The 15804-nt window shown below is 38.2% G+C and overlaps 1 protein-coding gene across 1 annotated transcript; it reads left to right on the top strand.

The window, feature by feature from the left end:
* The first annotated feature begins 340 nt into the window (after nucleotides 1-340).
* LOC130738367 (uncharacterized) lies at nucleotides 341-3840 on the top strand. Its single transcript, XM_057590338.1, has 2 exons — nucleotides 341-2027; nucleotides 2593-3840. The coding sequence occupies exons 1-2, from the start codon at nucleotides 1951-1953 to the stop codon at nucleotides 3074-3076; spliced, it is 561 nt and encodes a 186-aa protein (XP_057446321.1). The 5' UTR covers nucleotides 341-1950; the 3' UTR covers nucleotides 3077-3840.
* The last annotated feature ends 11964 nt before the right edge of the window (nucleotides 3841-15804 follow it).

Genomic DNA, 15804 nt, shown 5'->3' with positions numbered 1-15804 from the left:
TTGAAATAAATTATGTAATATTATTTTTTGGTATAAATAAAGAATAAATTTTAATTTAATTTGTAAAAAATATAATTTTTATTAATTATTATTTTATTTTTTTAATTTCATAATTTTTAATATTATTTCATTAATTTAATAATTAAAATTCAGTAATTAATAATAATTTTTGTACCATTATTAAATTTAAATTTAATTTAAATAATAATTTATTAATTTTATTATTGAATATTTATTTTTTTAATTTTTTAAAATAAAAATTAATTTGATTATTAATTTCTGTAGTAAATAAAAATTAAATGTTTTTTCATTATTTAAAAAATTTAAATATTATTAGTTATATTTAAATAATAAATTATTAAATATTATTACTTTATTTTTTTTTAATTAAACAGATAAAAATTAATTAAAAAATAATTTCTGTAATAAATATAATTTAAAATTAATGACCTGTACTGTGTTTTGTCTTCTTCTCCTTCCTTTCTCTTTCTCACCTTTTTTTGCTGACATGCATGTTGCGTGTTCAGCTAACACAGCACGTGAAGTGCAAAAGGGGGTGTAAAAGGTCACCATCTTTTGTTTTTAATGTTGAACCCGTCCACAGATGACAGACGTAGGTCTAAAGTCTACTTTGTCTCTGTACTTTGTTGCAGCTATGGCATACTGCTCCCTGTTGTCCACTCGGTTCAGTAATAATACATTTACCTACATTAATTTATTATTTAATATACTATACATTTAATATACATACTATACTTAGTTATATAGCCAAGATATCCCTACATCCAAACCAGACCCAAACCAGTTTAAAAAAATGGAAAGACAAAGTAGGGTATGACCACCACCACTTGAGGCAACAATGGGTAAATATGTTGTTTTTGTTGGTAGAGAGCCTGGTATATACACAACTTGGCATGATTGCAACCGGCAGGTTTATGGATTCCCTGATTTAGATTTCAAAAAATACCCCTTGTGAGGATGCTGCTAGCGCGTGGATGTGTTTTTTGGCCGATGGAGGTATGAGGAAGTTTCCTCATAGAGGAGCAGCAAGGCCAATGGGACATGTTCACTGGGAGGGGGATTTACACTTTGGCCCCTCCCCTTTGTCCACTGCTACATCTGGAGGCTTGGATGAGCCTTTGAAAGAGTCATCCTCTGAAAAGCACAGGCTCGAGATTTCAAATGCTCAACCAAGAAACAACATGTGGGCTTCCATGTGTTGTATTTTGTTTGGTATTTTTCTTGAAATGATGCTGACATCATATGTGCTTTCTTAAATCTTAGTTATGTAATATGTAATCTTCCATTTTCATGTTAAATGTGTTTTGTATGTCTGTGTGTTGTGTTGTGTTGGATCCAAGTTTTATTGTAATGTGTAATATATATTTAATTTAAATTGTGTGTTTGGAAAAGTATGCCTGTTTAATTTAATTTAATTTAATGTTAATTAATATTAAATGATAATATTGACTGATTGTGGATTGTGGGTCCTCAGTTCAAAGTTAGAATTGAAGTGGTTATGTGTTGCTGATCGTGGGGTCCCATGGTCCTGCTTAGAAAATTCTAGTCCTTTTGTAACTATCTAGTTCAAGTGAAAGTGACTGGGCCTGATTGGTGACAAACCCAACAAAGTGACAAAGTATACTATTAGTAATATTAATTTGGTTTTCAGTTTTCAACACTCAATCACAATCCTCTGAAGATACTAGGAGGGATTTTAGGATTTGAGACTCTTACCCAACATAGTGACAAAGTGTACTATTAGTAATATTAAATTGGTTTCCGGTTTTCAACCCTCAATCACAATCCTCTGAAGAGTAAGAGAGGTAAGAGTAAGATACTAGGAGGGATTTGAGGATTTGAGACTCTTACCTCATTACCCTACTTTTACTCTTGAGTCTTGCTGAACCTTTTTTGGAATTTGGCTAACTACTCTATTTCGTGTAAGTCATGGCTGGATATGAACCTGGAAAGTTGGCTGAGGATGAACCTAGCCTTAATACTCCATTGGATGGAGGGGAAGGAAGGTTAGTTTTAAATTTAACATCATTTGTTTTGTTGTGCCTTGAAGATTAGTACATGAATATTCTTCTGATTTTAAATTTAACATGATTTGTTTTGTTGTGCCTTGAAGATCTGTACATGAGTATTCTTCTGATAACATCATTTGTTTTGTTGTGCCTTGAAGATTTGCACATGAGTATTCTTCTGATAACATCATTTGTTTTTTTGTGCCTTGAAGATCTGTACATGAGTTTTTCTCTTCCACTATTTTTTTTTTAGTTAACATGAGTTTACAAATTTTGTAACAATTTTTCACAGATAAGAAATATTTACAAATATCAGTTTACAATTTTTCTTATTTAACATGTCTTTACAAAGTGCTAATCTCTTTACAGATATCAGTGATAATCTCTTTACAAATATCAGTTTACAATTTTTTCTAATTATGGAACATCAGATTACAAATATTAACATGAGATATAAGTTTGTAACATCATTTATTTATATTTATTTATTTAGCATCATTTTTCTTTCTTGCCTTCAACAAAAGTTTGTAACATAAGTTATTCTGTGGTAATAAATCTTCAGCTTAGATACGATGACAAACATTGGAGTTCATGAGGCTAGGGTGGTGGAGCCTTTTGATCCAATCTGCAGTGATGTTAAAGAGATTAGCACTGCTGTTATTGGTCTTGCTGGTTCGGTGAAAGCTGCCTTGCTGAAGTTCCAAAGTGTAGACGCTCGGCTAGAGGAATTTCAAACCATCCCGGCTGGGATGCAAGCTAATATGGTCAGGGTAGACAAGTATTTGAGCATGGTTGAGCAACCAGTTGTAACAAAAGCACATCCTAAAGGGACTGCATCTGCTGTTGCTATTAAATCTAAAGGCAATGCATTTGAAGCTAAAGGTGGTACTCAGTCTAAGGGGCCAACTGCATCTGCTGCTGGTATTAAGGCGAAAGGCATTGCATTGGAGGCTAAAGGTGGTAGTCAGTCTAAGGGGACAATTGCATCTTGGAATTCTAGATCCCTTAGAACAAATGTCCTGCACGATGCTGGGACAATCGATTAGAACATCATGTGACAGAAAAGCATGAACACAAAAACAACTGAAAGAAACAAGACACAGAAAGTTGTTAACCCAGTTCGGTGAAACTACACCTACGTCTGGTTAGCTTTCGCCCAATGAAAAGGAATTCCACTATCTCAAGATCTAGGTATTACAGACACACATGAACACATCAAGTTCATTGTTCTTAACCTAATCTACCCAGTGGTCTTCTACTTAGAACCACAGCCTAAGTATGAGAGCCCCTCTCACTTTTCCTCAATCACTGCCACAGTGATTGGTAATAACAATAATACAAGGTTTGTTTGACACTCAAACACAACACAGAACTCAGTCTCACCTTATAGAATCAGTGAGCAAGACTAGTTCACAACTAACAAAGACAAAGAAAAACTTACACTCTTAAGAATACTTGATCTTCAAGGTAATTCTCTCGATCACGTCAAGCTTCAGGTCTTCGTCTATATATACTTCAGCAGAGACGGCTAGGGTTTGTTTGGGCTGAAGAACACTTTGATCCAACTCATATCAGTAAAGAATCTTCCAAAATCTGATATGAGTTCTCAACAAATAAAATAGAAACAAATCTTTTAATCACAGATTTGTTCCAACAATAAACAACCCGCAATTGGCTCCCAACAATCAGTTACTTGACCTTCAAGTAAGCACAAACCGTACCATAAAACATAACCATAAGGGACCCACTTGCATGCCAGCAGGGGCGGATGTCCTGGCCTTCATTAAGGCAGATGTCACGACATCGGCTAGGACATCAGGTTGTTTTTAACAAAATTGATGACAACAAAGGAACAACAATCTCCCCCTTTGTCAAATTTTGTCTAAAAACAACTTCACTACCAGAGAGGGAAAAAAAACATCAAAATCATCAGAGTCAGCAGCAGAAATACTCCCCCTCAAACCAATGCATCCACAACAACCAAAACATGGAGGAACTCCCCCTCAAAAGATGCATCCAAATAAACACTGGCTGAAGTATATAGAAACCATATGCATAGCAGTACAAACTAAAACAACCACACTTGGTGACACTTGAACAAAAGCTAGCTTGAAGCACTTGAACATAGAAGATCTCCTGAACTTGTCTTCACAAAGCTTCATACTTATTACAGAACATAACCAGAATACCAAGTCTTCAAAAAAAAAACTACAACACAGAAGAAACAAACAACACACTACTATTACTCCCCCTTTTTAGCACAAATTTGGCAAAGGTGGAAAGAATTTAAGCACAGCCAAATAAGAGTCAACTAGTACACAGACTAGGTCATGCACTAAACACCAGAAGAAGAGGAGTTTTCCTCATCATTTTCTGCAGATCCTTCCTTCTCAGCATCAGCTGCATGCTCACCCTCTGACCAGCTTCCCCCTTGAGAGTTTGGATGAGAGCATCCACCTTAATCTTCCTAGCAGCAGCAATCCTGATGGTCTCTTGAAGTTCCTTGGAAATGGCCTCAAGTTCAGCAATGACACTGTGAGTTCCTATGGCAGACATAGAGGCAGGAACAGATGTCCTACTAGATGGCAGATCAATGTCTAGGACATGAGGTTCCAGGAACAACCGTTGGTCCAAAGTGATGGGAGTGCCTTTGGGCACAGGAACATCATCAACAGTGAGGATGTGAGGATGTTGTTTCAGAATGATAGCAGTCAGTAAAGAAGGAAAAGAGATGGGAAGTTTCACAGCACATGTTTCTGCATGCTTCAAGGTTTGGGAAAACACAAAGTTGCCAAAGTCATAAGCAATTTCAGTCCCAATGCGATAGATAAGTTTGGCAAGCATAGCAGAAACAGCAGAAGTATGGTTAGAGGGAACCCAATTCACCACTCCAATCCTATTCAAAATAGCATACTTCACACTCAGAACCCCAGTTGACAGAAGCTTCTTAGCAGGCCACTTCTTTACTCTTCCAGCAGTCAACTCCTCAGCAACTGTATCCAGAGAGAGTTCTTCTTCAACAAATTCAACCACACTTATTTCAAGAGTTTGGTTGATGATAGCAGGAGAGAAATTCACACACTTGCCCCTGACAAACACTTTCCTGAATTCAGGACTGGTAGAATTATTAACATCTTCAGAGAGATTGACAATAAACTCCTTCACAAGCTTGTCATAGCATTTTCCTATGTTCATCACAGTCTTCCTCAACCCTGCTTTTGCAATCAAGGCAATGATCTCTTTGCAGGCTAACACATCAGAATCAATCTCCCTCTCTTTGGCAACACGTCTTTGATAGACATATTTCCATTTGAAGGCATTTTCTGGAGCATGAATAGACACATTATCTAGAGGAACATTAGGAACATCTGAGGGAATACGCTTACCAGAGAACATTTTCTTCTCAGAGGCAGTGATGTCCCGGACATCGCCTTCAACATCTGATTCAGTCTCCAAATCAATTCTGGAAACTTTCTGCTTTTTCCCAGTAGTCTTCTTGGCTTTCTTCCCAGACGATTCCACAGCTTTCTGCTTGCCTTTCCTTGACACCTCGGTTGCCCTTGATTTTGAAGACCCAGTAGCGATCTTGGTTTTCTTCTTCTGAACAACAGGGGTTTCTTCAACAGATGCTCTTCTTCGTTTAAGCATTCTGGCAGCAACACTCGCCAGAGGCACATCCTCTGAATCTTCATCATCAGAGTCATCCTGAACAATGGGAGGGGTCTACATCGACTCCACTGACAAAACATCCGTTGAGTTTGCAGCCTTGGAATCATAACTCTTGGATGAAGAGGAAGAATCCTTTGAGAGTGAAACTTCCTTGGCAGGCTTATCAGACAATGTCGCGACATCGTCTTCATCATTTGCAGAGACAGAAGTGTTGGAAACATCCTCAGGCACAGGGGCTTCAGGGTTTTGCATTGGGGTTGCACGAGACTTGTAGTGCTTCTTGGAAGGAGTTCTTGAGTTCTTCTTGGATTGAGTGGAAGAACTTGTGTGCAAACCCATAACCCTAGCACCACCAGCAGTTCTCTCTATCTTTCCTTTCACAGACTCTTTCTTGCTTGAAGACATGATGAACTGGTAAAGCAGAAGGACAAATACAAGAAATTGAGAAAAATGTAAGTGATGAGAAACAGAGATTGTTAGAGCAAGATTGGCAACGTGTTGTGAGATTGTGATGAAGCCATTGGTGATGATTATATAGCAGTTGAGTGAGAAGGAAGCAATGATGTCACAACGGCAGTTAATGGTAGTTACGAGGAAACTAGTCGTTAGACAAAAAAAGGGCTTTAATTGCTATGCTCCTTCGAAGAGGCAAATCCCAAGATTTCCTCTTAATTTATCAAATGTAGCAGCATCTAAGGGCTTGGTAAAAATGTCAGCCAATTGTCTCTCTGTGGGGACATGTTCCAAAGTAACAATTTTATCCTCCACTAATTCCCTGATGAAGTGATGTCTGATATCTATGTGTTTGGTTCTGCTATATTGAATAGGGTTCTTGGCAATATTGATAGCACTCAAATTGTCACAATACAATGTCATGACATCTTGCTCAACTTCATATTCCTTGAGCATCTGCTTCATCCAAATAAGTTGAGTACAACTGCTTCCAGCAGCTATATATTCAGCTTCAGCTGTGGATAAAGACACGCAGTTTTGCTTCTTGCTAAACCAAGAGATTAAGTTGTTTCCAAAGAAGAAACATCCTCCAGATGTACTCTTTCTATCATCAGCACTTCCTGCCCAATCTGCATCACAATACCCTACAAGAGAAGAGTTAGTATCATTGGTATAAAGAATCCCATAGTCACAAGTACCATTTATGTACTTAATGATTCTTTTCACTTGTAAGAGATGACTGGTCTTTGGAGCAGCTTGATATCTTGCACAAGCACCAACAGCAAAGGAAATGTCAGGTCTGCTAGCAGTGAGGTACAACAGACTTCCAATCATGCTTCTATATAAGCTTTGTTCAACATCCTCTCCCTGATTGTCTTTAGACAGTTTGATATGTGTAGCAGCAGGAGTCCTTTTATGTCCAGATTTTTCAAGTCCAAATTTCTTGACAATGCCCCTAGCATACTTACTCTGGGAAATAAACATGGAATCTTCCATTTGCTTGATCTGAAGTCCCAGAAAGTAGTTCAATTCACCAACTAAGCTCATCTCAAACTCTGACTTCATTTGTTGGACAAAATGTTCCACCATCGCGTTCGACATCCCACCAAATACAATATCATCAACATATATCTGTGCAATCATGAGTTTTCCTTTTTCATTTTTCACAAATAATGTCTTGTCTATTCCTCCCTTGCAATAGCCATTGCTCACCAGAAACTCTGTAAGACGTTCATACCAAGCTCTAGGAGTCTGTTTTAATCCATACAAGGCTTTCTTGAGTTTGTAGACATGATTAGAATGATGTGGATCTGTGAATCCCTTTGGCTATTCAACATAAACTTCCTCATTCAGATAGCCATTTAGAAAGGCACTTTTGACATCCATTTGGAATAATCTGAACTTCAACAAACAGGCAACACCAAGCAAAAGTCTTATGGATTCCAACCTAGCCACTGGAGCAAAGGTTTCATCAAAGTCTACTCCTTCAATCTGAGTGTATCCTTGAGCCACCAGTCTTGCTTTGTTTCTAGTTACTACACCATTCTCATCTGACCTGTTCTTGAAAATCCACTTGGTTCCTATGATGTTCACTCCCTCAGGCCTAGGAATGAGATCCCATACTTCATTTCTTCTGAATTGATCAAGTTCTTCTTGCATAGCATTTATCCAGTATTCATCTGTCAGAGCCTCCTTGACATTCTTGGGTTCTAACTTGGATATAAAACATTCATGAGCAATATAGCTTCTAGCCCTGGTAGTCACTCCTTCTTTGAGGTCACCAATAATATTCTCTTGAGGATGATTCTTTTGAATTCTGATCGATGGAGCTTTATTTGCACAGGTCATCTTGTGATCTTGCTCATCAGAACTGGTTTCTGATTCAATGTCGAGGTCAATAGTTGGGACATCGGCTGTGACATGTGGACCATCATCATCTTCAGTCGCATCAGTGTCTTCCCTTTCTTTTGGTTGATCATCAATAGAGACATTTACAGATTCCATCATAACCTTTGTTCGAGAATTGTACACTCTGTAAGCTTTGCTGTTTGTAGAGTATCCCATGAAAATTTCTTCATCACTCTTAGGATCTAGCTTTCTTCTTTGTTCACGATCAGCCAGAATATAACATTTGCTCCCAAAGATATGAAAATGTTTCACAGTTGGCTTCCTTCCTTTCCAGAGTTCATATAGAGTGACTGTGGTTCCAGCTCTAATGGTTACTCTATTGTGAATGTAACAGGCTGTGTTCATGGCTTCTGCCCAGAACTTGTTGGAAATTTTTCTTGCATGAAGCATAACCCTGGTGGATTCTTGGAGAGTCCTATTTTTCCTTTCAACAATTCCATTTTGCTGAGGTGTAATTGGAGCTGAGAATTCATGGCTTATTCCTTCTGAATCACAGAAGTCAGAGAATTTGGAGTTCTCAAACTCTCTTCCATGATCACTTCTGATTCTTACTATAGAGCAATTCTTCTCAGTTTGAAGTTTCAGGCATAGCTTTTTGAATATGTCAAAGGTTTCTGATTTTTCCTTCATGAAGTCAATCCAAGTGAACTTGGAATAATCATCAACACAAACATAAACATATTTCTTACCTCCTATACTTTCTACCTGCATGGGTCCCATCAAGTCCATGTGAAGAAGTTCAAGGACTTTTGTTGTAGTTGGATGCTGAAGCTTTGCATGAGATGTTTTGGTCAGTTTTCCAATCTTGCATTCTCCACATATCTTTTCTTCATCTATTTTCAGTTTTGGTAGCCCTCGAACAGCATCTTTAGAGATAACTTTCTGCATACTCTTGAGATTGATGTGACCTAGACGTTGGTGCCATAGATTCAACTCATCCACCTTTGATATCAAACATCTAGACACTTGGGCTTTCTCTTGTGGAATCCACATGTAGCAATTGTCTTTGGACCTGACACCTCTCATCACAATCTCTTGATCACTAGTGGTAACCATGCATTCAGTCTTGCTAAACATCACATTCAGCTCTTGATCACACAACTGACTTATACTGATTAGATTTGCTGCCACTCCCTTGACAAGAAGAACATTGTTCAGATTAGGAGATCCAGAGTTTACCAATTTCCCAATGCCTTTGATTTTTCCTTTAGCACCATCTCCAAAGGTGACTGATTTACTGGAGTATTCCTTGAGATTTTCCAGATACTCCTTATTCCCAGTCATGTGTTTTGAGCAGCCACTATCAAAATACCAGTCTTCACTTGATGAGACTCTAAAAGATGTGTGTGCAATAAGGCATGAAACTTCTCCTTTGGGTACCCAAGCTTTCTTAGATGTTTTGAGAATCTACTGTATCTGAGGATATCCGTATAGCTTGAAGCAGTAGGGCTTAATGTGACCAAACCTACCACAATAATGACATCTTCATGGAGTTTGAGCAGCAGCCTTCTGAGTAGTAAGATGTTGAGGCATATGTTGTGACATCGGGCTTGACATCCGATAGTTCTCTGGTTTTTCAAACTCAGAGTTTTCCTTAGCTCTTACAAACTTCCTTGATGCTTTCTGATTTCCTCTATTCTCAGACTTGTACCTGAAACCAATCCCTTTAACACTCTTTCCTTGCTTGCTTGTTTCTTCCAGAATCTCTTCAAGCATATTAGATCCACTGTTCAGCATACGCACTGACTTGTAGGTATTTTCCAGTTTGGCTGTCAGTGTAGCTACTTTCTCTTGAAGATCAGCTATAGTTAACAGAAGCTTGGCTTTTTCAACAGTTTCAAGATCCTTTAATTTTGAGTTCCATTTATCCAAGTCATTTTGCAGTTTATCAATGGTCTCCCTCAGGTTTTCATTTTCAGTCTTAACTTGTTCCATCTCATCTTCTTGCTCCTTCAGATGTTTGCAAGTTTCCTTCCATTTAACATGTAAGAGTTTGTAAGTCTCTTCCAAATCCTCAAATGTCATTTCATCACCACTGGAATCTGAGTCATTGACAGCCCCTGAGAAGGCATTAACCTTGTTGGCAGATAACTCTTCCTCATCCTCAGTATCTTCATCTGACCATGTCACTACCATGCCTTTCTTTTGTTTCTTCAAGTAGGTTGCACACTCAGATCTAATGTGACCATAACCCTCCCATTCATGACACTGAACACCCTTGTTTTGGCCTGATTTGTCCTCTTCTTTGACCTTTCGCTGGAAATTGTAGGATTTAAAGTTGTCTGACTTAATGTCCTGGACATTTGGCCTAGTCCTTCTGTCTATCTTCCTTAGAGCTCTGTTGAATTTTCTAGCAAGAAGTGCCAGAGCTTCAGATAGATTCTCACTTTCATTATCAGCATCATCTCCTTCAGTGGTGTTGGATACAAAAGCAATGCTTTTGGTCTTCTTTTCAGGTTTTTCACCCAACTTTAACTCATAAGTCTGCAGAGAACCAATCAGCTCATCCACTTTCAAACTGCTGATATCTTGAGCTTCTTCAATAGCAGTGACCTTCATTGCAAACTTGCTGGTTACAGACCTCAAGATTTTCCTCACAAGCTTTTCATCTGACATAGGTTCTCCCAGAGCAAATGAAGCATTTGATAGATCACGCACACGCATGTGATATTCAGAAATTGTCTCATCTTCTGTCATTGTCAAGTTCTCAAAACGAGTAGTAAGCATCTGGAGTCTAGACATCCTCACCCTGGTTGTACCTTCATGTGCTGTTTTCAAAATCTCCCAAGCATCTTTGGCTACAGTGTAGGTATTAATCAATCTAAACATGTTTTTGTCCACAGCATTGAAGATAACATTCATTGCTTTTGAGTTTGCCAGAGAAGCTTCTTCTTCAGCACTTGTCCATTCATCTTCAGGTTTTTCTTCAGGAGTAGATGTACTTCCTTCTGCTTGAGCTTTGACAGGATGCTTCCAGCCTTTGACAACAGCCTTCCAAGTTTTGATATCAATAGACTTGAGAAAGGCTATCATTCGAACCTTCCAGTAGTCATAATTGGAGCCATCCAGGATTGCTGGCCTGTTGATCGATCCTCCCTCCTTATTGTCCATGAGATCAAGAAAATATCTCCCTGGAGCTCACCCACACAGAACAGGGGTGCCTGCTCTGATGCCAATTGGAATTCTAGATCCCTTAGAACAAATGTCCTGCACGATGCTGGGACAATCGATTAGAACATCATGTGACAGAAAAGCATGAACACAAAAACAACTGAAAGAAACAAGACACAGAAAGTTGTTAACTCAGTTCGGTGAAACTACACCTACGTCTGGTTAGCTTTCGCCCAATGAAAAGGAATTTCACTATCTCAAGATCTAGGTATTACAGACACACATGAACACATCAAGTTCATTGTTCTTAACCTAATCTACCCAGTGGTCTTCTACTTAGAACCACAGCCTAAGTATGAGAGCCCCTCTCACTTTTCCTCAATCACTGCCACAGTGATTGGTAATAACAATAACACAAGGTTTGTTTGACACTCAAACACAACACAGAACTCAGTCTCACCTTATAGAATCAGTGAGCAAGACTAGTTCACAACTAACAAAGACAAAGAACAACTTACACTCTTAAGAATACTTGATCTTCAAGGTAATTCTCTCGATCACGTCAAGCTTCAGGTCTTCGTCTATATATACTTCAGCAGAGACGACTAGGGTTTGTTTGGGCTGAAGAACACTTTGATCCAACTCATATCAGTAAAGAATCTTCCAAAATCTGATATGAGTTCTCAACAAATAAAATAGAAACAAATCTTTTAATCACAGATTTGTTCCAACAATAAACAACCCGCAATTGGCTCCCAACAATCAGTTACTTGACCTTCAAGTAAGCACAAACCGTACCATAAAACATAACCATAAGGGACCCACTTGCATGCCAGCAGGGGCGGATGTCCTGGCCTTCACCAAGGCAGATGTCACGACATCGGCTAGGACATCAGGTTGTTTTTAACAAAATTGATGACAACAAAGGAACAACACATCTGCTGCTGGCATTAAGTCTAAACGCACTGCAACTGCTGCTGTTAAAAACAAAAGGATGAAGACAAGGGCTGCAACTGAGATCCTGGAAAATGACATATTGAACATTGATTTTGATGGTGCTCATTTGGAGACCGATGAAGGTGCATCTGCTGCTGTCCAAACCCAAGAGAGTGATGTTGCCACTACTGCTGAAAATCTTTGCACTCCAGAAACTTCGAAGAACCCACCTTTTCTTACACCTTGGTTGCAAAAAAGCTTTAGAAGTGCTACATCCGTGGAGGTAATTTAAATTGTTTGTCAAGTTTAAATTTTTTCTTTCTAATTGACTTTCTAAGTTTTTGTGTTTGATCCTGATTTTGCACTGTGGTAGGGACTTATTGGGGCCTTTGTGAGGAAAGATGTTGAAGAAACAAAGCAGAAGTTTTTTCGTTCCCCACGTTCCGCCAAAAAGGCTCCTAGCAGTTTTCTAACTACTCTCCCTGCCTCTAAAGCCATTAACCCAGTGACGAAAGCAAGACTATACATTCGTCCCTTACCTGCTCCTATTTTCCCAAGGTAATTGCAACAAGATTAATTTATTTTTCTGGAAATAATGTGCTGAAATAACTGCATTCTTTGACATTAAATTCTGTGAAATATTAATAACTGACTTCATTTTTTATGATGGCAGAATGTCAATTTAAAGTTTAACCTCCATTCGGAGTTTGACTGGGTCATTTTGATGCTCAAGTTGTTGTTTACCTATTCCAAAAGGACCAAGACCCAGAGTAAGTTGATGTGTATCATTTCTAACCTGTTACAACCCTGTTTATATACTTAATGTTTTGTGTTGCTGTGTAACAGGGAGGTTGTACTAACAATGGATTCTTATGAAGCAAAGAGAAAGGATTTTGATTGCCTTGTGACTGGTCAACAAATTACTGATAAGGTGGTTTACTGTTTAAAATGACCATGCTTGCATTTAAGGTTGTTATTATAGAAGAATGTTCTTTCATTTGTCTTTTGGTTGGTTTCTTTCAGATTTTCAATTTGATTGCTGTCAAGATAGCGCGTGAACAGAGCTATCTTCTGGATGATACTATATGGTGCATTCCTCCATCATTTGTGGTAGGTGTTCAACAATTTCATATCCACCATTTTAAATTGTATGAAAAAGTGCAATGGAAATATTGTATTGAAGTCGTTGCTGTTTTTGCTTCTAATAGGAGGATGTTTACAAGGGTCTTTCCATTGAAAAGTTGGTTAGAGCTTACTTCAACCCCTTCATGACTCCATGGAACACATTAAGCTTTGTAAGTATACATAGTTATTTAATTCTAATTTGTTCATTTATATTTGGTTGCAAAATGTCTGTGGTCACCATTTAATATACTTGATTGTTGTGTAGATTTATGTTCCTATGAAGAGTGAGTCTGGGCACTGGTATTTGATGGTCATATCTATTGTGGATTATGCCATCTATTACTTTGATTCTCATCTCAATGTGGAGGACATACCCATTGAAGGTATGAAAAACGATAGAAAGGGGAGGGGGGTTGAATAGCGTTTTCAACTAAAAACTTTTCCCTCTTGAGATTTAGACAAATCTCTCGAACAATCAACACAAGGTGCAAAGATAAGAGATGAAGAGAAGCACACAAGTATTTTATCCTGGTTCACTTGATAATTGCTCAAGCTAGTCCAGTCCACCCGTTAAGGTGATTTCTTCGTTCTTAGAATGAAGGCAATCCACTATTCCATGTTTGTTACAACTGCACTAGCAACCTGCTCAGTGACTAACAATACAATGAACTGACAAACACTAAGATTCACTCTCTTAGTCTTCTCAAGGAGCTGACCAAACTTGGTCCCTTAAGAAAATCAAACTAACTGTTTGAGGGTTTTGGGTTTACAATGAATGCTTCTAAGAAAGCTAAGGTAAACACAATAAGAACTATTGAAGAAAGATTGCTAAGAGAATATTGAATGGTTGCTTGAGCTTGCACAAAGTTTTTTAGCGTCTTCTTCCAACTCCAGCCTCTATTTATACTCCAATGATTAGGGTTGTATTCGTTGTTTGAAATGCTACCGTTGGAGGGAAAATCCGGAACTTCCAGATTCTGCTGTGGCTGAACATCTTAGGTAAGGTCGTCAGAATAGTACAATTGCTTTTGTACTTGGATAGCGACGTGAGCCTTATCCTAGTTGACTTCTGATCAGACGACGCTTCATGTTGGAACTTGTGAAGCTTGGTGATCAGAGTCAGAGGGAAGCTTGGATCCTCTGACCTTCGTATCTTCTGCTTCTGAACATCAGAGTTGGAAGTACTTGGTCTTCAGAGCCAGCTTACTCTTGGACTTCAGAGTCTTCACTTAGCTTCTGGACCTTCAGAGCTTCTGGACCTTCAGAGCCTATGTACCTTCAGAGCTTCTAGTCTTCAGAACTTTAAATGATCTGAATCCACATCAGAGCTTATCATCTTCAGAACTTCTGAAGCATATACTACTGTTCAATCAGAACATAGTGAGTGCGAAAGCGTTGCGTTGGTTACTCTTTGGGATAAATGCTTCTGATAATTGTGAGTATTGACCAGAGTCAGAGCCTGTCATTTAAACTCTCAGAAAACAATGTTAGAGTACCATAATTGTTCATACACAATAGTTAACATGTAATCATCAAAACCTAGAGTTGTACTACATGACCAAATCTTGGTCTTACACCAATAAGATGTGCAAGCATGCGAACAATGGTAACTTGCTGCGCCTCTCACTTGAATGTGTTAATTACATTATTTATTGTTTAGCATCTAATGTTTCTCTCGCGTGGCAGTGTGATACACTTATGCAAATGATGAGTTCATCAGAGACATATGTTGAAAGAGATTTCTTCAGAAAAATGGCATAGTTCCATTCATGGAAGCTGAAGGAAGCAAGAGGAATCCCCAACAAAGGAAGCAGGTTTGTGTTTGATTTCTCAATGGATTATATAATGTAGCAACTTTTTTTTTTTTTACTTTTTACTAATTATTTCCTCCAATGTTGACTGCAGTCATGATTCAGCGGTTTGGGTGCTGAGTTTGCTTGAGATGGGGGTTGGGTTTAGCCCCAATCATAGTGGATATGTAAGTTTTCTCAAGTGGATAAGTATAGTAGATACATGTCTTCATTGCAATTTGTTTTCATTTTCATGTCTTTTGAACTTTAATTCATTGTGTGATGCTGTCTTTATTTCTATTTACTAACTTACTAACTTACATTATGTTATTTATGTTGTAGCCGAATGATAGTGTTGTGCGTACCAAAACAGCCACTAGTCTGCTATCTGGGGAGCATAACGACACGAGGAGAATGTTTGAAGAGAAGGCTTGCTTGCTCTGGACCGACCTTCATGTCGCTGGTATAGAATGAAGCTGGACCGTGAAGCATGTTTTTTGTTCGCTGATAGATCAGCGGGATGTGGCTGTGGATGAGGCTTGCGGGAGTTGGAAAATGCCCTTCAATTCATTTTTTGTTCATATATATGTTTTTCCTCCTTTGATCATTTGATCTATCTGATTGATCTGTAATTATGCCTCTTCTTTTGTTGACTGTTGACAAAATTACTTGACAATTATGCCACATGGTTTATTTGTGGTAATACAATGCATTGAAATTCCTATGATTGGCAATGCATAGTATTACCACTTGGTAGTATTATTTCAACTTTAATCAATCCA

This window comes from Lotus japonicus, chromosome 2 (genome assembly GCF_012489685.1).
Source record: "Lotus japonicus ecotype B-129 chromosome 2, LjGifu_v1.2".
Taxonomy (NCBI): domain Eukaryota; kingdom Viridiplantae; phylum Streptophyta; class Magnoliopsida; order Fabales; family Fabaceae; genus Lotus; species Lotus japonicus.
This window is presented reverse-complemented; position numbering and strand designations above follow the sequence as displayed.